At 38.3% G+C, this 18,218-nt stretch overlaps 1 protein-coding gene across 6 annotated transcripts in view; it reads left to right on the plus strand.

The window, feature by feature from the left end:
• The window catches only part of LOC114031508 (T-lymphoma invasion and metastasis-inducing protein 2-like), a 288,383-nt gene that overhangs the window by 264,250 nt on the left and 5,915 nt on the right, over positions 1–18,218 (plus strand). For all 6 annotated transcript variants that reach the window (XM_027846621.1, XM_027846622.1, XM_027846625.1 and 3 more), the window contains 8 exons: positions 1,909–2,034; positions 3,246–3,354; positions 4,771–4,950; positions 5,846–5,964; positions 8,875–8,983; positions 9,638–9,696; positions 14,374–14,479; positions 17,914–18,001. In XM_027846621.1, coding sequence (XP_027702422.1) covers positions 1,909–2,034; positions 3,246–3,354; positions 4,771–4,950; positions 5,846–5,964; positions 8,875–8,983; positions 9,638–9,696; positions 14,374–14,479; positions 17,914–18,001 — 896 coding nt within the window. The remainder of the gene's footprint in view (positions 1–1,908; positions 2,035–3,245; positions 3,355–4,770; positions 4,951–5,845; positions 5,965–8,874; positions 8,984–9,637; positions 9,697–14,373; positions 14,480–17,913; positions 18,002–18,218) is intronic.

The raw sequence follows: 18,218 nt of genomic DNA on the forward strand, positions 1-18,218 counted from the left end.
TATTATATACAAAGCACTGTGCTAAACTTTAGTGACAGAGAAGGTCCTCCCTGCTCTTAAGGTGTTTATATTCTAATGGATGATACAGGAAGCTTTCTATAACCCCTCTTAATTCTAGTGCCTCCTCCCTCCCACCCTCCATTCATTATTTTCCGTTTATCCTATATATAGCTTGCTTTGTATATATTTGTGTGCATGTTGTTTCCCCTATTAGATGGTAAGCTACTTGAAGGCCACAACTGTCTTTTGCCTCTTTTTGTATCCCCATTACTTAGCACAGTGCCTGGCACATTGTGGGTGCTTAATAAATGTTTATTGATTGATTGGCTATAACACAGATATGGAAAAATTCAGCTCAGTTGCAAAAGCCCTACGGTTTTTAGAATGGAGTGACAAAGCAGATGTTGATGCATCTTCTTGAATGCCAGTTCTACTGATAAACTCATAATTTCTGAGGTTGAGCCATTTGACAATGCCAAGGACTTTTATGGCCAGAACTTTCTTTTCTGGGTCTTTAGAGCTCTGGCTCTAGTACCTGTAGGAACAGTTGCTAGGTTGCATCTCCATAGGGAGTGTTTCCTAGGATGGTGGCTGAGGGCAATGGGCTTCAAACATTTCTCTCCTCCTAGTTGTTGGGTTCCTGTCCTGGGCTGTTCCCAGTGGGATCTGAGAGGAGATGTTGGTCAAGGTGGTAGTACTGGTTGGACTTGCTTGGTATTTGCTGCCTCATCTTTCTCCTGCTTCAGCTAGGCTGCCTTGCCTGCCATGTTTGGGGCAGTTGTTAGTTTGGGGGCAGTTGGTGGGGATGGCTGGCCCCTTTTCCGCAAGAGAAATGGCTGCCATTCCCAGGGCTCCTGGGACTTTCTGCCTGTTAGTGGCAGTTAGTCAGCAGTTGTTGCTAATGGTGATGAGGAAGATGGAACATTTCTTCACAATAATTTTTCCCCACAATAGCTGTTGGGTCTAGGCTAGAAGTTGGTCTGGTGGTTTGGGGGCCACTGTTGTTCCCAAGGGTCTTGGGCTGTCTCCATTAGGGTGATGCTGGTGGTTTGACTTGTCTGGCACATACTGCCTCCTGTCTCTCCCTCTGGGTGCCTTCTTGCTTCAGCTATCCTGGCTGAAAGATACCACCATCCAGTTTCTTCTCAATTTTTAAATGATTTGACAAGTATCTATTTGGAACTCCTTGTGGTATATATGGTGTAAGATGTTGGCCTAAACAGTTTTTGAGGGACAAATTATTTCACTGAGGATATATTTAACATGTATTCTAACCCAGAATTCGATTTTCAGCTATTCATTGGGTTATATCTCTATCAAGGTGTACTTTGTGGTATTCATTAAAATATAATTTATATTTATAATTTATAAATTACATGTTATTTTGTAATTTATAAAATAAATTTCCCTCTTTGGATGTCAGGATATAGTTAAATCAGTTTTTCACCAAATGATATGTTATCTGGTATGAGGTCTTGTGAAATAGTAGGTACTTAACAAATATTAGATAAAATTAAATTAAAACAAGTCAGTGGTGGATTTTGAAAATATAAAGTATCAAGATTATGGAGACTCAGTGTGATATAATGGATAGAAAGTCAGCTTCAGAGTCACTAAGACATGAGTTCAAATCTTGAGTTTGACACAGTGGCTGACCCTGGGCAAATCTTTTAATTCATGGTGCTCCCAGGGAACTCTCTATACTGTAAATTGAAGAGCAGGTGATTATCCGCATTGGCAAAGGGAGTTTCCTTACTGGGAGTTTCTTATACCAATGAAATTGCATCTACTGAAATGGAGAGATTAGCAATTATTCTTTCACTTAAATTCAACCAACACTAAACACCTATTGTGTGGTATTTAAATACTCATGTTCTATCCTCTGTTCTAATTCTGCCCTCTTTGCAGATGGAGTCCCTTTTTGGAAGTTTGCCAGAAATGCTAGAGTTTCAAAAGGTGTTCCTGGAGACCCTGGAGGATGGCATTTCTTCATCCTCTGACTTTAACATACTTGAAACTCCCTCCCAGTTCAGAGTGAGTATTTTGGGTTTGCTCTTGTAATGGAAAATAGTGGGATGCCTGTAGAGAATTCTCAAATGAAGACATGTTTTTATAGCATCTTATGTTTTCTGAAAAGGTTTCCATACGACCCCATCTAAAAGGTGGTATAGGTTTTATGTTTCATTTTGGAATTGGAAGGAACCTTGCCAATGCCCTCAGTTTATAGATGAGGAAATGGAAGCCCAGAAAAGCCAAATGACTCAACTAAAGCCTCGTACCTGCTATAAGCGATGGAGTTGGAATGGGGTCCACTGCAATTTGGGTACAACTGTTAGGCAGAACAGTAGCCAGGATTAGGTGAGTTTGATGGAAAAAATAGGAAAAAAAACCCCACCCTATCCTATCACCTATCCTACTGGATTGAATGATGGATAGTTTGGCTGGAGTTTAATCTTGCTTTAGACACTGCCAGCTCACATGACTCTCTGGGCAATTCACTTTGGCTCAGTTTCCTCATGTGTTAAAATGAGAATAACAATAGCACCTCTCTCACAAGGTTGTTGTGAAGATTAGGGAAATACTGGACAAAATAAAGGGGTTTGTAAGCCTTAAAGAAAATCCTGGACAAAAATGTGAGCTTTAAAAAGAAATGTGTGAGAGGCAGCATGGTGTAGTGGAAAGAGTCCTGATTCTTACCAGCTGTATGACCCTGGGCAAGTAACTTTGGAATCTCTGGGCTTTAATTTCCTTATCTGTAAAATACCTATATTGCCTACTTCACAAGATTTTAAGCCTTAAAGTCATTATTATAGCATGAAAGACAAGGATTTACATGAATAATTAAAATCTCTATTTTGTTATGACTACAGTCATACTGAAATCTTTATTAGAATAGGTAAAAAGTAGCTCTTCCATTGGAGGTGCTAATGAGTACTGAACTGCCTGAAAAAATGGGCAACAGTACTTAGGAGGGAAAAACAGAACAGGGCTTAATTAATCCACAGACTGGATGAGTATCTCTAAATGATTTGTGAACACACACACACACACACACACACACACACACACACAGATGTTAGATATTTACTTTAGACCACTTCTCCAAATATTGCAACTATACTTTTAGGCTGACTATCCATCCTGAGCAAATACTTTATCGTATCCTACTAATGCTAATTAAACCTAATCTTACTGTGGAAAAAAACAAGTGCTCTAATATATTCTGCTTTTTTTCCTCCCCTCAGAAATTGCTCTTCTCCCTTGGAGGTTCTTTCCTTTATTATGCAGACCATTTTAAATTGTACAGTGGATTCTGTGCCAATCATATCAAAGTACAAAAAGTTCTAGAGCGAGGTAAGTGGCAATTCTGGACAATATTCCTATGTACTCCTTTATTTTGCTGATGTGATAAATGGAAGGTGATGTGGCAAGGAAAGTAGGTAATATCCTTATGGACTTAATCTTTTACTCTGTTAACTTACCCTCCCCCACCCCCCCACCCCTGCTGCCAATTTTTTTTACTTCTTTTTATGTGGAGTCTTTCCTCAATCAGAATGTAAACTACATGCGGGCTATCATTTCATTTCTTTTTGTACTCCCACTTTTTAACACAGTGTCTGGCACATAGTAATGCACACTGACTTTATTGGCCCGTGGCTTTAGTCTTGAAAGTGGTATTGAATAGAACATTTCCAATTAGCTTCTACTCAAAGGACAATTATTATTATCAGGTAGCAGCTAATAACTAAAAATATTTGTTTTCTGTTCGACAATGATGTTTATATTGGTCTTCCTTCTTCATGTTCCCATTACTTAAACCATATCTTAATCTAAATTCCCACCCAAACGTTCAGGATAGGAAGTCATGTTAACCCCAAATCTCATGTATGAGCAATTTAAAATCAGAACTTACAGAGATATTCTTTAAAAGCAAGAAGTCTGGTTTTCCATTATAATGAAAAGTTCCTTGTCAGAACTGTTTGGAAAAAACTTACGTCCAGCCCACTCTATGTCAGTTCTTATGAAGACTTTCCTTTTCAAAGGCCAAATATATTTTCATTTACTCAATATTTTATAGGGAGAGAATGGTGTTTTTCAGGTAGTCATTTATGCCAAGGGACAGGGGAAATACAAAAGAATGTGTGGGTCTTTATTTTCCCACCTGAATCCTTCTTGGGAGTAAACTAATGTAGGAAATAATTTTTGTGTCTCAGTAAACTTTTTTTCTATTTACTTATTAATTTCTCTATGAAAATACCTTTTTTTTCCTACTTTTTATTTATTTAAAATCCAGATGGCAAATTTTCCATGCTTGAACCATCTGAAGAATTTGGTTTTCACTCATTACTTTTTACTTTTGTGGCACCCCTGTTAAGATGTCTTTTATGGCAATAATTCAGATGTTGAGACTTTGCTGACTGGATGCTGTGATGCAGTTATGGATTGATTATTTTTTTCACCAGAGGACATATTAGAGTCAATCAAATATCGAGTTAATGAATTTGAAAACACAAAAGTATACCAAACACTAAAAAATAGCAGTAAGTACTAGAATGGGGAGGCTACTACTTAAATTCATCCACCAGTTTAGTTCAGGAAACATTTATTATTATGAACATGGCAACATCCTTGCCCAAGTTGCTTACGGGCTAATTGGGTGAGGTATGGCATACATGGATACACGATATGATAAAGGCATAGAGTTGTACAGAGTTATTCTTGTTTGATAAGAGCGAACAAGAGTCTCTTCTCTTGTCCCATGACTTACAGCTAAAACGGACAAAGCATTCAAGGCATTCTTGGATGCCCGAAACCCTACGAAGCAGCATGCCTCCACACTGGAGTCCTACCTCATCAAGCCTGTTCAGAGAGTTCTGAAGTACCCTCTGTTGCTCAAAGAGCTAGTGTCCTTGACAGACAATGAGAGCGAGGAACACTATCACCTGACAGGTAAGAGACCACGTTCTCATATCAATGTGCTTTTACAAAAGGAAAAGAAGACATGCAGCTATGTGACTTTTCTCTGCCCTCATCCTTGTGCCTGTATTCTCCCTCCCCACCAAAATTATCTGTGAATCTGTTTAGTTTTTAGGTACTGCTACAATTTTAGAAATGTTGGTAACATTCCAGAAATAATTTTTTGAACCTGTGATGATAGAGACATAGGCAGCCTACTGAGTCGATGGGATTTCCTCTCTGTATTGTATTCACATTCACCTGATCCAAAATGCTGGGACAGGCTCCATCTTGTGGAGATGTAAAGAGTTATCCTTGTTTGATAAGAGCAAGCAAGAGTCTCTTCTCTTGTCTCATGACTTACAGCTAAACTTATGCTTTTTTGCATGTTCTTCCCAGTTTTTATCACTTTGTATGACTTCAGAGCTCTAGAGCTTATAAATATATGCCATTGATTGCAAATAGTATGTACGCAGCTCCCTTTGACATAAAGGAGAGTGAGTTTATAAGTAGAAGAGACATCTAAGCAAAGCCAATTCTCCCATGTTCCCCAATGGTAGTCTTTAAAGCTGTGTGGATCACAAGTGTAATGGCAGATTCTTGGAATTGGATCGGTTATGAGATATGTTTATAATTCATCTTAATGCACAAGAAGTGTCTTGGTTTAGTGGTTCAAGATGAAAATGTGTGATTTGAGAAACTGCAGAGCGCCACCAAGAGGTAAGACAGACTAATGCTGCTGTGTTGGGACTATCATTAGTCTTTATTCTTGGCTACTTTTAGAGCCTTCACATTATGACTGTAGATGGCTTTAAAAACATACACATACAATAAGGTAATTCATTAGTGATATACAAAAGATAAATGGCATTTGTTTTTAATGTTGCAGAAGCACTGAAGGCAATGGAAAAGGTAGCAAGTCATATCAATGAAATGCAGAAAATATATGAAGACTATGGCACGGTGTTTGACCAGCTCGTAGCAGAGCAGAGTGGGACAGAGAAGGAGGTAAGGCTTCGGGATTCTCTCATGTATTGTATTTGTGCATGAGGGGCAGTCGAGAATCATTGGTTCCTTGGGTTGACAGAGGCCTGACAGGTCATCTCATCTCAGACTGAATTAGGGAAGTTTTTGTAAATTGATTTATAATTGACCTCCCAGAAAAGGTTAGATTGCAATTGCAATAGTCTATTATCAGTTTATATAAAAGGAAAGCAATGAAGCTTCCTTTTCAAATACATCTTAGACTTTGCATATTCCAAGGTTTAAAATTTTATTTCAATAAAATCACCTTCTTATTTATCTTTGCATATCATGATCTTAATGCAAATGAGAAACAATGTAATTTAAGCCTGAATGTAATTTAGCAGGTTCTTACTAAACATTCAGTTTAGTGGACATTTATTAGGTTTCTGCTGGGGCAAAGTACTGGGGTAGATACAACACTTAGTTCCCCGCCCTCATGGTTCTTAGACCATGTTCAATAGGGAGATAGGAGACATAGAGCAAAAGGGCCTGGACCTAGGACGTCAGTGATATAGGGATTTCCCAATGAGAAAACTCCCTGTATCTAGGTAGGGCAGCATCTTCTCTCCAATTGCTAGTCTTAGAACTGAGAAATGAACTTCCTTGCCCAGGGTCACATAGCCCGTAGGTAGCAGAGTTGGGATGAAGACGAGTCTTTTTATTGTTCAGGCCAGTTTTCCATCTATTGCATTACATTGCCTTTCATGACATACAGAAATACTGTACTGAAAATTAAGTTACATTACAGAGGTGCACATTTAAGTGCTTTGGGGATGTATAATAGGAATAGTTGATTATGGACTAGGAGAATCTGGGAAGGTTTCAAGGATGGATTTAATATTTGAGTTAGACTTTAAAAGACAGGGAGAAGTACAACAGATAAAGGACAAGTAAGGTGTAAGGGAGGGTGTGAACAGAGCTTTAGGCATGTGAATGCATGGGGTATAACAAGGTGGCACAGTAGATAGAGTGCTGGGTCTGGAGCCAGGAAGACTTATCATCCTGAGTTCAAATCTGGCCTCAAACACTTACTAGCCGTGTGACCTCAGGCAACTCATTTAACCTTGTTTACCTCCATTTCCTCATCTGAAAAATGAGCTGGAGCAGGAAATGGCAAACCACTCCCATATCTCTGCCAAGAAAACCCTAAATGGGGTCACAAAGAGTTGGACACAACCGAAAATGACTGACCAACAATAGCAAAGTTCAGTTTGAGCACAGAGAATGGGGTAGGAGTAGTATGAGATGAAGCCAAAAAGATAGAATAGCCCGAGATTATAGAGACCCTTGAATTCTAGGCAAAGGGATTTGAGAGACAGCAGGTAGTCACTGAAGATTTTTGACAAGGGGTGAAGTGACTAAATATTGTATTGTTTAACAATCAGTCAGAAACACTTAGTGAGTTTCTTCTGTGTGCCAGCTCTGTGGGAGACACAAAGAAGTAGAATACAGTCCTTTGCCCCATTGTGTTTACAACAACATAACTTGGGAGCTAAGCTATATCCACATAGAAAAATAAATAACAGTCCAAAGTAGTAATTGAATTCAGAGTATAGAGGAATCAGGGTGGACTGCTGGGGCAGTGGGAAAAGCTTCATAGAACTAGGGGTTAGGGCTTAAGATGGCTTAGAATTAGAGAACAGAGAAGGGAGGAGGCCATTCTAAGCTATGGGAGTTGTTTAAGAAAAATCAGGAAAGCATGAAAGGTGCATTTTGGGTAGACTGGCCTAGGAGGATGAGGAGATTATACAAGAAATTGATGGAAGATAGAATGGAAAGATTAGGGCAAGCTTACAAAGGGAATATGGGGAGGTGATTGTAAAGAAACAGAAATTTTTACCAGCTTCTCCTTGACATCTTTTCCTTGACATCCATTCAATTGGCTTAATTTTTTAAGCAGGGCAGTTGGGAAGGGGGGTACCTGCTTATTTTTAAGGTTTGTATAACGAATGAAGACAGTGATCCTTAATTTAATTTGAAATGGTGCCTACCATGGTGCCTAAAAGTGAAGGGGAGAGAAGTGGGTGCAAAGGCTGACAGTTTAAGAGGATTTTAGCTTGAGGTAAGGAAGAATAAATAGTTCAGCAGTGAGGGCAGGAATAGGAATGAAAGAGGCTGCCTTAGTAGGTAGTGAATTCTCATCCCTGGAGGAACGGATGCACTGGGCAGGAAGTCAGACTAGATGACTTCTTGGGTTCCTTCCAATTCTGAGATTCTGGATATCATTTCTGTGCTCTTTTCTGGTTGGTACATAGCTCTTTTTATATAACCCTGCTTTTAACCTTCTGACAGGGAACAAAACGGCCTAAGGGGAAAGAGACCATTTGGAAGCCAGCAGGAGTTTTAAAAACACTAATGTCCTAATTCTGTCTGTTCCTGGCTTCATAATTTTTGTTAATAGGCCTGCAGAGGTTTATGAATTAGAGAGGATAAATGCACTTGATCCTGGACTATGCTTTAAAGGGTCAGCATGGACGCTGCAGTCTTATTAATGATGATATACATGCATCATAAGACTCATCTCCTAGGTTTATAGATTATAAACTTTGTGATATACCAAAATAGAAGAAAATACTTTCATAGATTATTTCCTATATCAGCTCAATATTCTCTAATTCTGTATGTAGCAGAGGAGGTGTTGACCTGCATTGGTAGAGGGAATCTCCTCGTCTGGGAGTTCACTATAGTAACGAAATCCCAGGCCTGGTCCCTGTCTTCTATCACTCACCATATATTTTCTAAAACACCTTCATATTTGTGGCACCAATCTTAAGTCTTAAATTATTACAGAGGGCATGACAGTGTGCATGTAAGTGCAATTGGTCATTCAAAGGAAGACAAAATAAAGCTGAGTGTCATTGTGTATATATAAATTTTTTTATGACAATACAGGTTACAGAACTGTCCATGGGAGAGCTCCTGCTCCACTCTACAGTTTCCTGGTTGAATCCCTTTCTGTCTCTAGGAAAAGCAAGGAAGGATCTCGAGCTTACAGTATTTGGTTAGTATTTAATTAAAGACTCAGACGCTGGAGCAGAAAGTGCTGATGGCGAAGGGAGAGCCCATCTCCAGCAAACCACTACATTAGCCAAGCGCCCGATTTTGATGCAGGAGTTAGACTAGAGCTCCTTGTCATGGTTTGAGTTAGTAAGTGAGGTAATGCTGGTCCCTGCTATTTTAAAGGATGTGTCAGAGTCTTATCTACATACTTATTATCTTGTCCTCATCTTTCCCTCCCTACCCCACTTTCACCCCAAGCTGTTCAGCTTGGTAGTTCTCACTAAAAGTGATAAGAACAGATCTCCTGAAGCTGTTTAGAAACCTGCTCTCTTATTAGCCTGCCATTTCAATCTTTGTAAAGTTCTCCCAAGGACAAGAGAGCAAGTGTAGACAGTGTGTGGTTACTGCAATGAACACTGAGTGCTCATCTCCCCCCACCAAATAAATGCCATGTTCCATTTGAGAGAATAGCTTTTAAATAAGCAGGTTCTTCTGCATAATTCAAATAGGAACAGAAGGAAATGCTATCTTTTGCTTCACATCCTGGCATAGTTTGATATCTTATAAAATAACATTTATTTTGAAGGGCTTTGTTCCACTTTGGTTAATTCCTTTTCTTTTCCTTTTCCTTTTTTTTTTTTATTTTTTTTTTTAGTTTTTAAGAGAGCTGTCATACTGGTTTATAAAGAAAATTGCAAACTGAAGAAGAAATTGGTGAGACTGGAAAGAATAATCATTAAAATTACCCTTTTCTATGTACCTGACCTTTCATTCTTGTATTAAAGTTAAAAACATGCATTAGCTGGTTTTACTTGCTCCTGACATAGCTAAGCAAATTGCATGCATGTTGCTATAGAAGCCTTGCTGCCTATCCCACAGGTAAAACATGAACATTTTAGCAGTGGTGGAGAAGGACCTATGGGGTAATCATTATCTCACTGGCAGGGACTTTGTACCTTAGGTCATTTCTAGCATCAGAAAGAACAGTGAGGAGAATAAATTCACTGTAATGGGGGGAAGGGCAGAGAGAGAGAACAACTACAAATGCTAAGCAGGGGCCCTTCCAAATCATGAAATTATGTGTGTAACTGACAACCAAAGCCCAGCAGGAAGTAGAATGGAGATAAACTAAATAAAAAATGAAATGTGGGCAGCTCTTTTTTGCTTCAATATGTTGTCTGATTATAACCACAAAGTTACTGAGAATAGGATTTTTTTTTCCATCAGGAAATTCCTATTGCCTCTACTCAGCTGGCCACTAGGTGTTTCAGGGCTTTAGAAAATATGAGCATATAAGACATGTAATGAAACAGTCAGTCGACCAGCATTTATTAAGTATTTATGTGCCAGGCACTGTGTCTTTAATAGAACGCAGGACATCTGTTAACATATAGTAGCAGCTCTTACAGTTCTTAGCTAAGCACAAAAGTTATCCAGAGATACTATAACTAAACAAGAGGAGAGCAAGTACGTAGTTCAAGAACATTGGACTGGGAGTCAGAAAACCCAGGTTTAAGTTCTGACTCTCTTATACACTAACTAAGCATAATAGCAACCACATTACCTGCTCATAAGGTTGTTGGGAGTTTCAGGCTATGACTTCATTAGTTTTATGGACTCCTTCCATATTCTATAGCATATATATGGGAAATATATAGGAAAAAATTAGAAATACCAAGGACTTAATTTGAAACAGTGCTTCAGTTGGGTGTGTATATGTATGTGCACGCATGCGTGCATGCGCCCATGCACACGCACACACATGCACGCACACACGCACACACAAGCACATTCCTGTATCCACCAAGGTGGAATATGCCTCCATCACAACAAAATATTGGCCAACCAGGACTTAGTCACATACAATATAATGCTTATTAATTTTAATCATATTTGTGAAATCTATGTTTTCCTTATTAATGGTTCATTTCAGGCTGGTCTCCTGAATCGAACTAACATCCAATTAGCTTTTAGATGTGAAGTATCAGCTGAGATAATTCATACATTTTGCAGGCCTTTTTTCCCATTGACATTACCTTTTGGCTTTGGAAACTGTATTTTCACTTTTTCAGACTGGGGTTTACTTGAATTCTGACAGGGTCACAGAAGGGAAGAGTGGTAGCTATTTACGCCAGACTATAGTAGGGTAAAAGGAGGATAAATAAGCTTCTTCCTCTTCCTGTGTACCCCTCTGATGCTTTAAGTGTCTGCTACAGTGCCAAGGAAGGGCCTAGATCTCTGCTGCTAAGTAATAGCATCATTGACAAAAAGTATGATGACATTTTTCATTCTGGGTAGTGAGATAACGTGTAGCAAAAGCAGACACAAATATTGTTATTGTAGACTACTTAAAACTAAAAATGGCTTGTCTTCTAATGGTAAACTCTTCTAAGTTTACTTCTTATATTAATAATGGTTAGATAGTAGCGGGCAAAATAATACTATCCTCATTTGAAATGGTAGCTACTTTGCCCGTTTTGACATTTGAGACAGTTAACAAGCATTAGTGTCTTTGATTTGCTGAATGTACTTGGGAGCTTGCAATATAAACACAGAATTAAATAGCCCTTACTCTTAAATAACTTCTATTCTCCTGGAAGGGACAACATGTTCATATATAATAATACACCAAATAATAAATAAATTCAGAATAAATAAAAATAAATACAAAGTAGTTTTGAAGTGTACTAGCAGTTATAGAGATGAGGAAAGGTTTCCTGTAGAAGGTGGGGCGAGGGCTTGAGGGATTCTGTGAGGTGGAGGTGAAGAGGGAGTTCATTTAGACGTGGCGGATGGCCAGTATAAAACCGTGGAGATTGGAGACGGAGTGCTATATGTGAAGAAGACAGAAAACGCCAGCTTGGGTGGATCACAGAGTATGGGAAAGAGTAATGCATGAGGCTGAAAAGATCTGTTGGATCCAGGTTGTAAAGGACTTTAAAAGTTTGCATTTTATCCAAGAAGCTCCTGGAGTATCTTGACTAGGAAAATGACCTGGTCAGATCTGTGAGTAAAGAAAATAATTTTGGTAGCTGTGTGGGAAATGGATTAGAGTAGGGAGAGATTTGATGTAAGGGGACCAATTAGGAGGCCATTGCATTAGAGATGATAAAGCCTGAACTAAAGTGGTCTCTGTTTGGATAGAGAATGAGATGTGAGAGGTACTGTGGATGTAGAAACAAGATTTCGCAAATGATTAGATGTATGGGGTGAAGAAGAATTGAGGGTAATGCTGAAGTTATGAACCCATGAGAGTAGAAAAATGATGGTGCCTTTGACAAAACTGGGAAGTTTGGAAGAGGGAGGAGCTGGGGGGTGGGGAGCAGGGAACATAATGAGATCAGTTTTGGTCATGTTAAGTTTGTGATATAGCCAGGACATCCAGTTTGAAGTGCCCAACAAGCAGTTGGTGATGTGGAAGTAAAATTCAGGAGAGAGATTGGAGTTGGATATATTGATCTTGGAATCATTGTCATAGAGATAATAATTAAACTCTTTTAAAAGGGGGGAGTTGATTAGGTCACTGAGAGAAAGTGTGCAGAAATTAGAGAAGACTGAAGACGGAGCTTTGGAAAATACTCCTAGTTATAAAGAAGGATACAGATGATGAGTTTGCAAAGAACCAGCAAAAGAGGCTGAGGAGTCACCAGGCAGAAAAACAAGGAGAAAGCAGTGTAATGAAAATACTGAAGAGGAGAGGGAAGAGCAGAGAGAGGAACAATAGTATTGCAGAGAAGTCGGGAAGGATGAGGACTGAGAAAAGACCATCACATTTGGCTGTTAAGAGATGGTTGGTAACTTTGGAGAGAGAAATTTCAGTTGAGTCTTGAAGATGGAGCCAGATTGCAAAGGGCTGAAGACTAAGTGAGAGGTGAGGAGTGGAGGAATGAAGGTAGACAATGAATGATGTTTATTGGCAAAGGCAGTAGGTATTTCAGACAAATTAGTTACAAATGTAGAGATACACATAATTCTTGTTCCCATCTTATTTAAATGTAGGATACTAGAGGGTTTTCCTCAAAAAAAATAAACATAGCTTTTTGCTTTACCTCTTTACCTAGCACAAAAAATAATATTTCTATATAGCAATTAACAGATTCTAGCAGGAGATAATAGAAAGGGAAATCCCAGTCAAAATAACTTTAGAATGCACTTAAAAATCAAGAAATCAACTTACCAAAGCACACTGAAAACACATACATATATAATATGTAGCCATATATGATATTATATATTAACATATAATATATTCATAATATATATAGCATATATTGATTTGATTATATTAATATAACAAAATATATTCAATTGAATGTATATCTATATCTATATCCATATATATACATACACACACACATGCAAACATACACACGATTTCAAAACATTCTTTAAAAAAATCAAGAACTTAAATAAAAGGAGAGATATTTAAAGCTCATGACTGAGCCACACCAATATAATAAAAATAATGATACAGATTTGATGCTATAGCAATCAAAATACAAAAAAAATTCATTTGAGAGAAATTAAAGACCTAGAATCTTAATGGAAACAATGAGGAAAAAAAAGAAAATGCCCTTCCAACTTTTACTTTTACTGAAGGTTTAAATGTTTCCATGTTGAAGAACTGTTTAATTTTTTTCTTTTAAAAGGAAAATGGAGGATAAAGTATTTACTCGTGGAAAACTGAACACTGAGGGAAGCATTAGTTTTGGCGATTTGTCTTCTCTTCCTTTTTCAGAAACTTTAAAATGATTCTGGAGGGTTTGTAGGGTAAAGTCCAAGCTCTTTAATTCAGCGTTCAGGGTTTCCACAAGTTAGCTGCAATCTGCTTTTCTAGGTTTATCTCTTGCTACTTCCCTGCATGAACTCATGTCCAATCCAGATGTGTGTGTGTGTGTGTGTGTGTGTGTGTGTGTGTCTTTCCTATTCACATAGGCTAGAAGTTCCTTTAGGGTAGGGACCATGTCCTATTCATCTTTTAATTCCTTGCCATCCTGAGCATAGTAGATATAGGCAGGTAGGTGGTGCAGTGGGTAGAGCCCTGGGTCTGGAGTCAGGAACACCTGAGTTCAAATCTAGCCTCAGACATTTGCTAACTTTGTGACCCTGAGCAAGTCACTTATCTCTGTTTGCGTGTTTCCTCAAAGCAAAATGGGAATAATAACAGTACCTGCCTGCCAGAGTTGCTGTGAGGATCAAATGAGATATTTGTAAAGCGCTTAGCACACATAGTAGGCACTGTATATGTGCTTATTCCCTTCTAGTCCTCTGTATCCCCACTGATTGAGTGATGAAACAGAAGCAAGGTAAAGTTTACTACAGATAGGAAACGTAGGCAACTCTTCCTGGAAAAGAATGTTCATTTCCTCTGCATGGTTTTTCTGATTGTAGCCCTCCAGTTCCCGGCCTTCACATGTTCATGGTGACTTGGACCCATTCAAATTCCGGTGGCTAATTCCCTTATCTGCTCTTCAAGTCAGACTGGGAAACGCAGCAGGTAAAAAAAATAAATAAATTTTAAAAATCCCCACATAATACAGTAGCAGCAAAAAGAAAAAGAAAAGAAAGCATATCTGCTTATCTGAATAAAATAATTTTTGAGCTAAAAAGACCTTAGACTCCAACTATATTAAACCATCTTTCCATAGAAGAGAAAGCGGTGGCCTGAGGGGCTAAAGGAAAAGTCAGCTAGCTAATGGTAGAGCTGAGATGAGGCCTTCTGACTCCCAGGCCAGGAAAACGTCCACTATCAAGTCAGTTATAAATTTGATGTTTTGTTTTTTTTTTTAAACTATTGGCAAAATCAGATGCCAAAGGCTGGTTCTACTTTGTAAGCATCTTTCACTTTCCTCATTTTTGCTATTAGAGCTAATTATTTTTTATGGTAATCTTTTTTTTCTTCTGCTGCATGACTTGAAATGCAGTATAGAAATTTATTTTTATTTGAGCTATTTTTAAACTTAATTTTTAAAAATGAGAAAATCTTTAAGTCAGAATAGTTTTGCTAGATAGATTTTTCTCTCCCCAATTCCCTCAACACTTCTCCAAAACCTCAATAACTCCTGGCCTGGAAAGTGTTTACAATCCCTTTCTAAAGGGCTTGATGTCCCAGTGATGGATTGTAGCCTTGTAAAAAGTGTGCTGGGTTTGGTGCCAGAAGATCTCAATTTAAGTCTCAGATCTAATACTTCCTGTATTACTGCAGGCGAGTTACTTAGACCTCTCTGAAATATATTTCCTCATCTGTAAAATGGGGTAATAATACTTACATAGAACTGTTATTATTCTCAGTCAACAAGCATTTTTTGTGCACCCACCATGTTCCAGGCACTGGGTTAGGCATATGGGGATTCAAGGACAATGAAACAAGCGATCTCTGCCTTCAAGAAACTTACATTTCCTCAAGTCACATAACATGTGCATGTATGTGTGTGTTCATACACTCAAAATGGATATAAAGTGACTTTGGTGGGGAGAAACCACTAGTAGCTGGAGCATCAGGAAAGGGTTAACGAAGGAGGTGGTGAGGAACTGCATTTTGAAGAAAATGAGGTATGCTGTGAGATGGAGGAAATGCATTCTAGACCTGAGGATTGTACTACTGTATGTGAGGAAGAGGAAGAAGGCCAGTTTTGTAGGACGAGAGAGTGTGTCAAGGGGAGTGTTGTAAAGTGAGGCTGGACGGAAAAGTTGGAGCCAAGCTGTGAAGAGCTTTAAAAGTCAGGATCTGTACAAGGTCCCTAAAGTCTTGGGACAGTTGTAAGCTTTTAGTCACTTCAGAAGTATAAATGCTGCAAACTTATTTTCAAAAACCACCATTTAAAAGTTTAAGTATGTAAGTTTCTTTTATATTTGTATAGTTTTGTGAATTTTGAATAATTCTAAAAATAAATTTAGCATTATGGCATAGTCATTATGTATTGTGTGTGTGTGGCTGACACTTTCTTAGACAGGGGGATGGGTAGAAGAGGTCCTCTTGCACTGCCACCTGGGTTACCTGATCTGTTTCAATGAGATTTTTTCTTACGTGGTCCCATCACACTGTCATGTACATCAAAACCTCATTCTTTGCATGTTTTTATTTTTATCCATAATAGTCATGTTGTGAAAGAAAACATAGACAAAAAAAAGAACTCAAGAAAAATAAAGTTAAAAAAAGTATGCTTTAGTCTGTATATCAGATACCATCAGTTCTTTTTCTGGGGACAGATAGCATTTTTCATCGTAAGTCCTTCAGAGTTGTCTTGGATCACTGTATTACTGAGAATAGCTAAGTCATTCATAGCTGATCATCTTACAGTGTTGCTGTTACTTTGTACACAGTACATTTCACTTTGCATTAGCCCATGCAAGTCTTTGCAGGTTTTTCTGAGAACATCCTGATCATTTCTTGTAGTATAATAGTGTTCCATCATAATCACATACCACAACTTGTTCAGCCATTCCCCAATTGATGGGCATCCCCTCAATTTCTAATTCTTTACCCCCAGAAAAGAGCTGCTATAAATATTTTTGTACATATAGGTCCTTTTCCTTTTTGTTTTTTTTAATCTCTTTTTGGGATACAGACCTAGCAGTAGTATTGCTAGGTCAGAGGGTATGCATGGTTTTATAGCCCTTTGGGCATAGTTCCAAATTGCTCTACAGAATGGTTGAATCAGTTCACAACTCCCCCAACAGTGCATTAATGTCTCTTTTTTTCCCACATAACCTCCAACATTTGTCATTTACCTTTTCGGTCCTATTAAATAATCTAATAGGTATGAGGTGGTACCTCAGAATTCTTTTAATTTGCTTTTCTCCAATCAATAGTGAGTTAGAATATTTTTTAATATGGCTATAGATAGCTTTGATTACTTCATCTGAAATCTGATTATGTCTTTGATCATTCATCAATTGAGGAATGGCTCTTGTTTTTATAAATTTGACTCAGTTCTCTATGTTTGAGAAATGAGGCCTTTTTTGCATGTTCTTAAGGAGAGAACATTGAGGAGGAAAGAATGGTCAATAGTGTTAGATGCTATAGAGGTTAAGAAGGAGGATGGCTGAAAAAAGTCAAGAGATCCTTGGTAAATTTGAAAAGGGCAATTTCAGTTAAGTGATGATATTGGAAACCAGATTATGAAGGGTTGAGAAGTGAGAGGGGTAGAGGCAAGGATTGTAGAAAGCTTTCTTCTTTATTGTGACTGAAAAGGAGAGGTATAGGCTAATAGTTGAAGAGATAGGAGGGGAGTGGGGCTGATCTGATGGTGGGGAACAGAAGTGAGCTAAGATTTACCACAAGACTTTGGGTCCCATAGTGTGGTTGGCTTTTTTTTAGTCTCTTTCCTTTCGAGACCCTGGACATATCTTAGTGTGCTGGCCTGGGGGTGGGGTAGAGAAGACTGTTGGGAAATGATTAAGATTGGGCCTTGATTTGTCAGTCTTAACCCCCTCTTCCCCAACATCACATACTCACACCTACTTTATCTGTTTGCAGAGCAGAGCTCATGCTTTGTCTGGAATCTTGGTTATTGTGAAGTGTTTTCGCTTTCTAATGCCAAATTGGCCTAGGAACCCAGGTTAGCAGAAGAGAAGAAACATGGGCCAGAAAGTGAAAAGTGAGTGGGGAACTGAAAGATCTAGTTAGAGTTAAGTGGTGAAAAAGAGGCAAAGGCAAGAAAAATGGTCAAAGAATTAGGAGATAATCAGTATGTCTATATAATATACTTAAAGCTTCTTAAAGATATTTTTGAAGGTGTCCTTGTTACAGCTACAAGTACAGTTTAAATGAAATTCAGGAGGAGATAATGGGACTCAAAGGCAAGAAATTTTGGTTAAAATTACCTCATCTCTTAATATTCCTCACAAGTCTTTCTATTAGGAATCTTGGAGATTATGTGGATTCAATGTGTTTTAATTTCGTTTTGCCTATTTCTTTTTTTTTTATAGGAACAGAAAACAATTCCATATGGGAGCTGATCCACACTAAGTCAGAGATAGAAGGGCGACCAGAAACTATCTTTCAGCTTTGTTGCAGGTACTATTGGGGTCATTTTACTGGTCATAAACTTAAAAGTAATGGAAATAAGATGGGACAATTTTGTTTTGAAAAATGATTTTTATTTTCCACTGCCACAGTTGTGGTTTAGATGAAAATTAACTTACAAAGAACACTCCTTCAGTAGCTCCCGAGAACAACAACGTGTGTGTGTGTGTGTGTGTGTGTGTGTGTGTGTGTGTGTGTAGATAGCCTA

This window comes from Vombatus ursinus, unplaced genomic scaffold (assembly GCF_900497805.2).
Source record: "Vombatus ursinus unplaced genomic scaffold, bare-nosed wombat genome assembly UNPS02015175.1, whole genome shotgun sequence".
In the NCBI taxonomy this organism is placed as follows: domain Eukaryota; kingdom Metazoa; phylum Chordata; class Mammalia; order Diprotodontia; family Vombatidae; genus Vombatus; species Vombatus ursinus.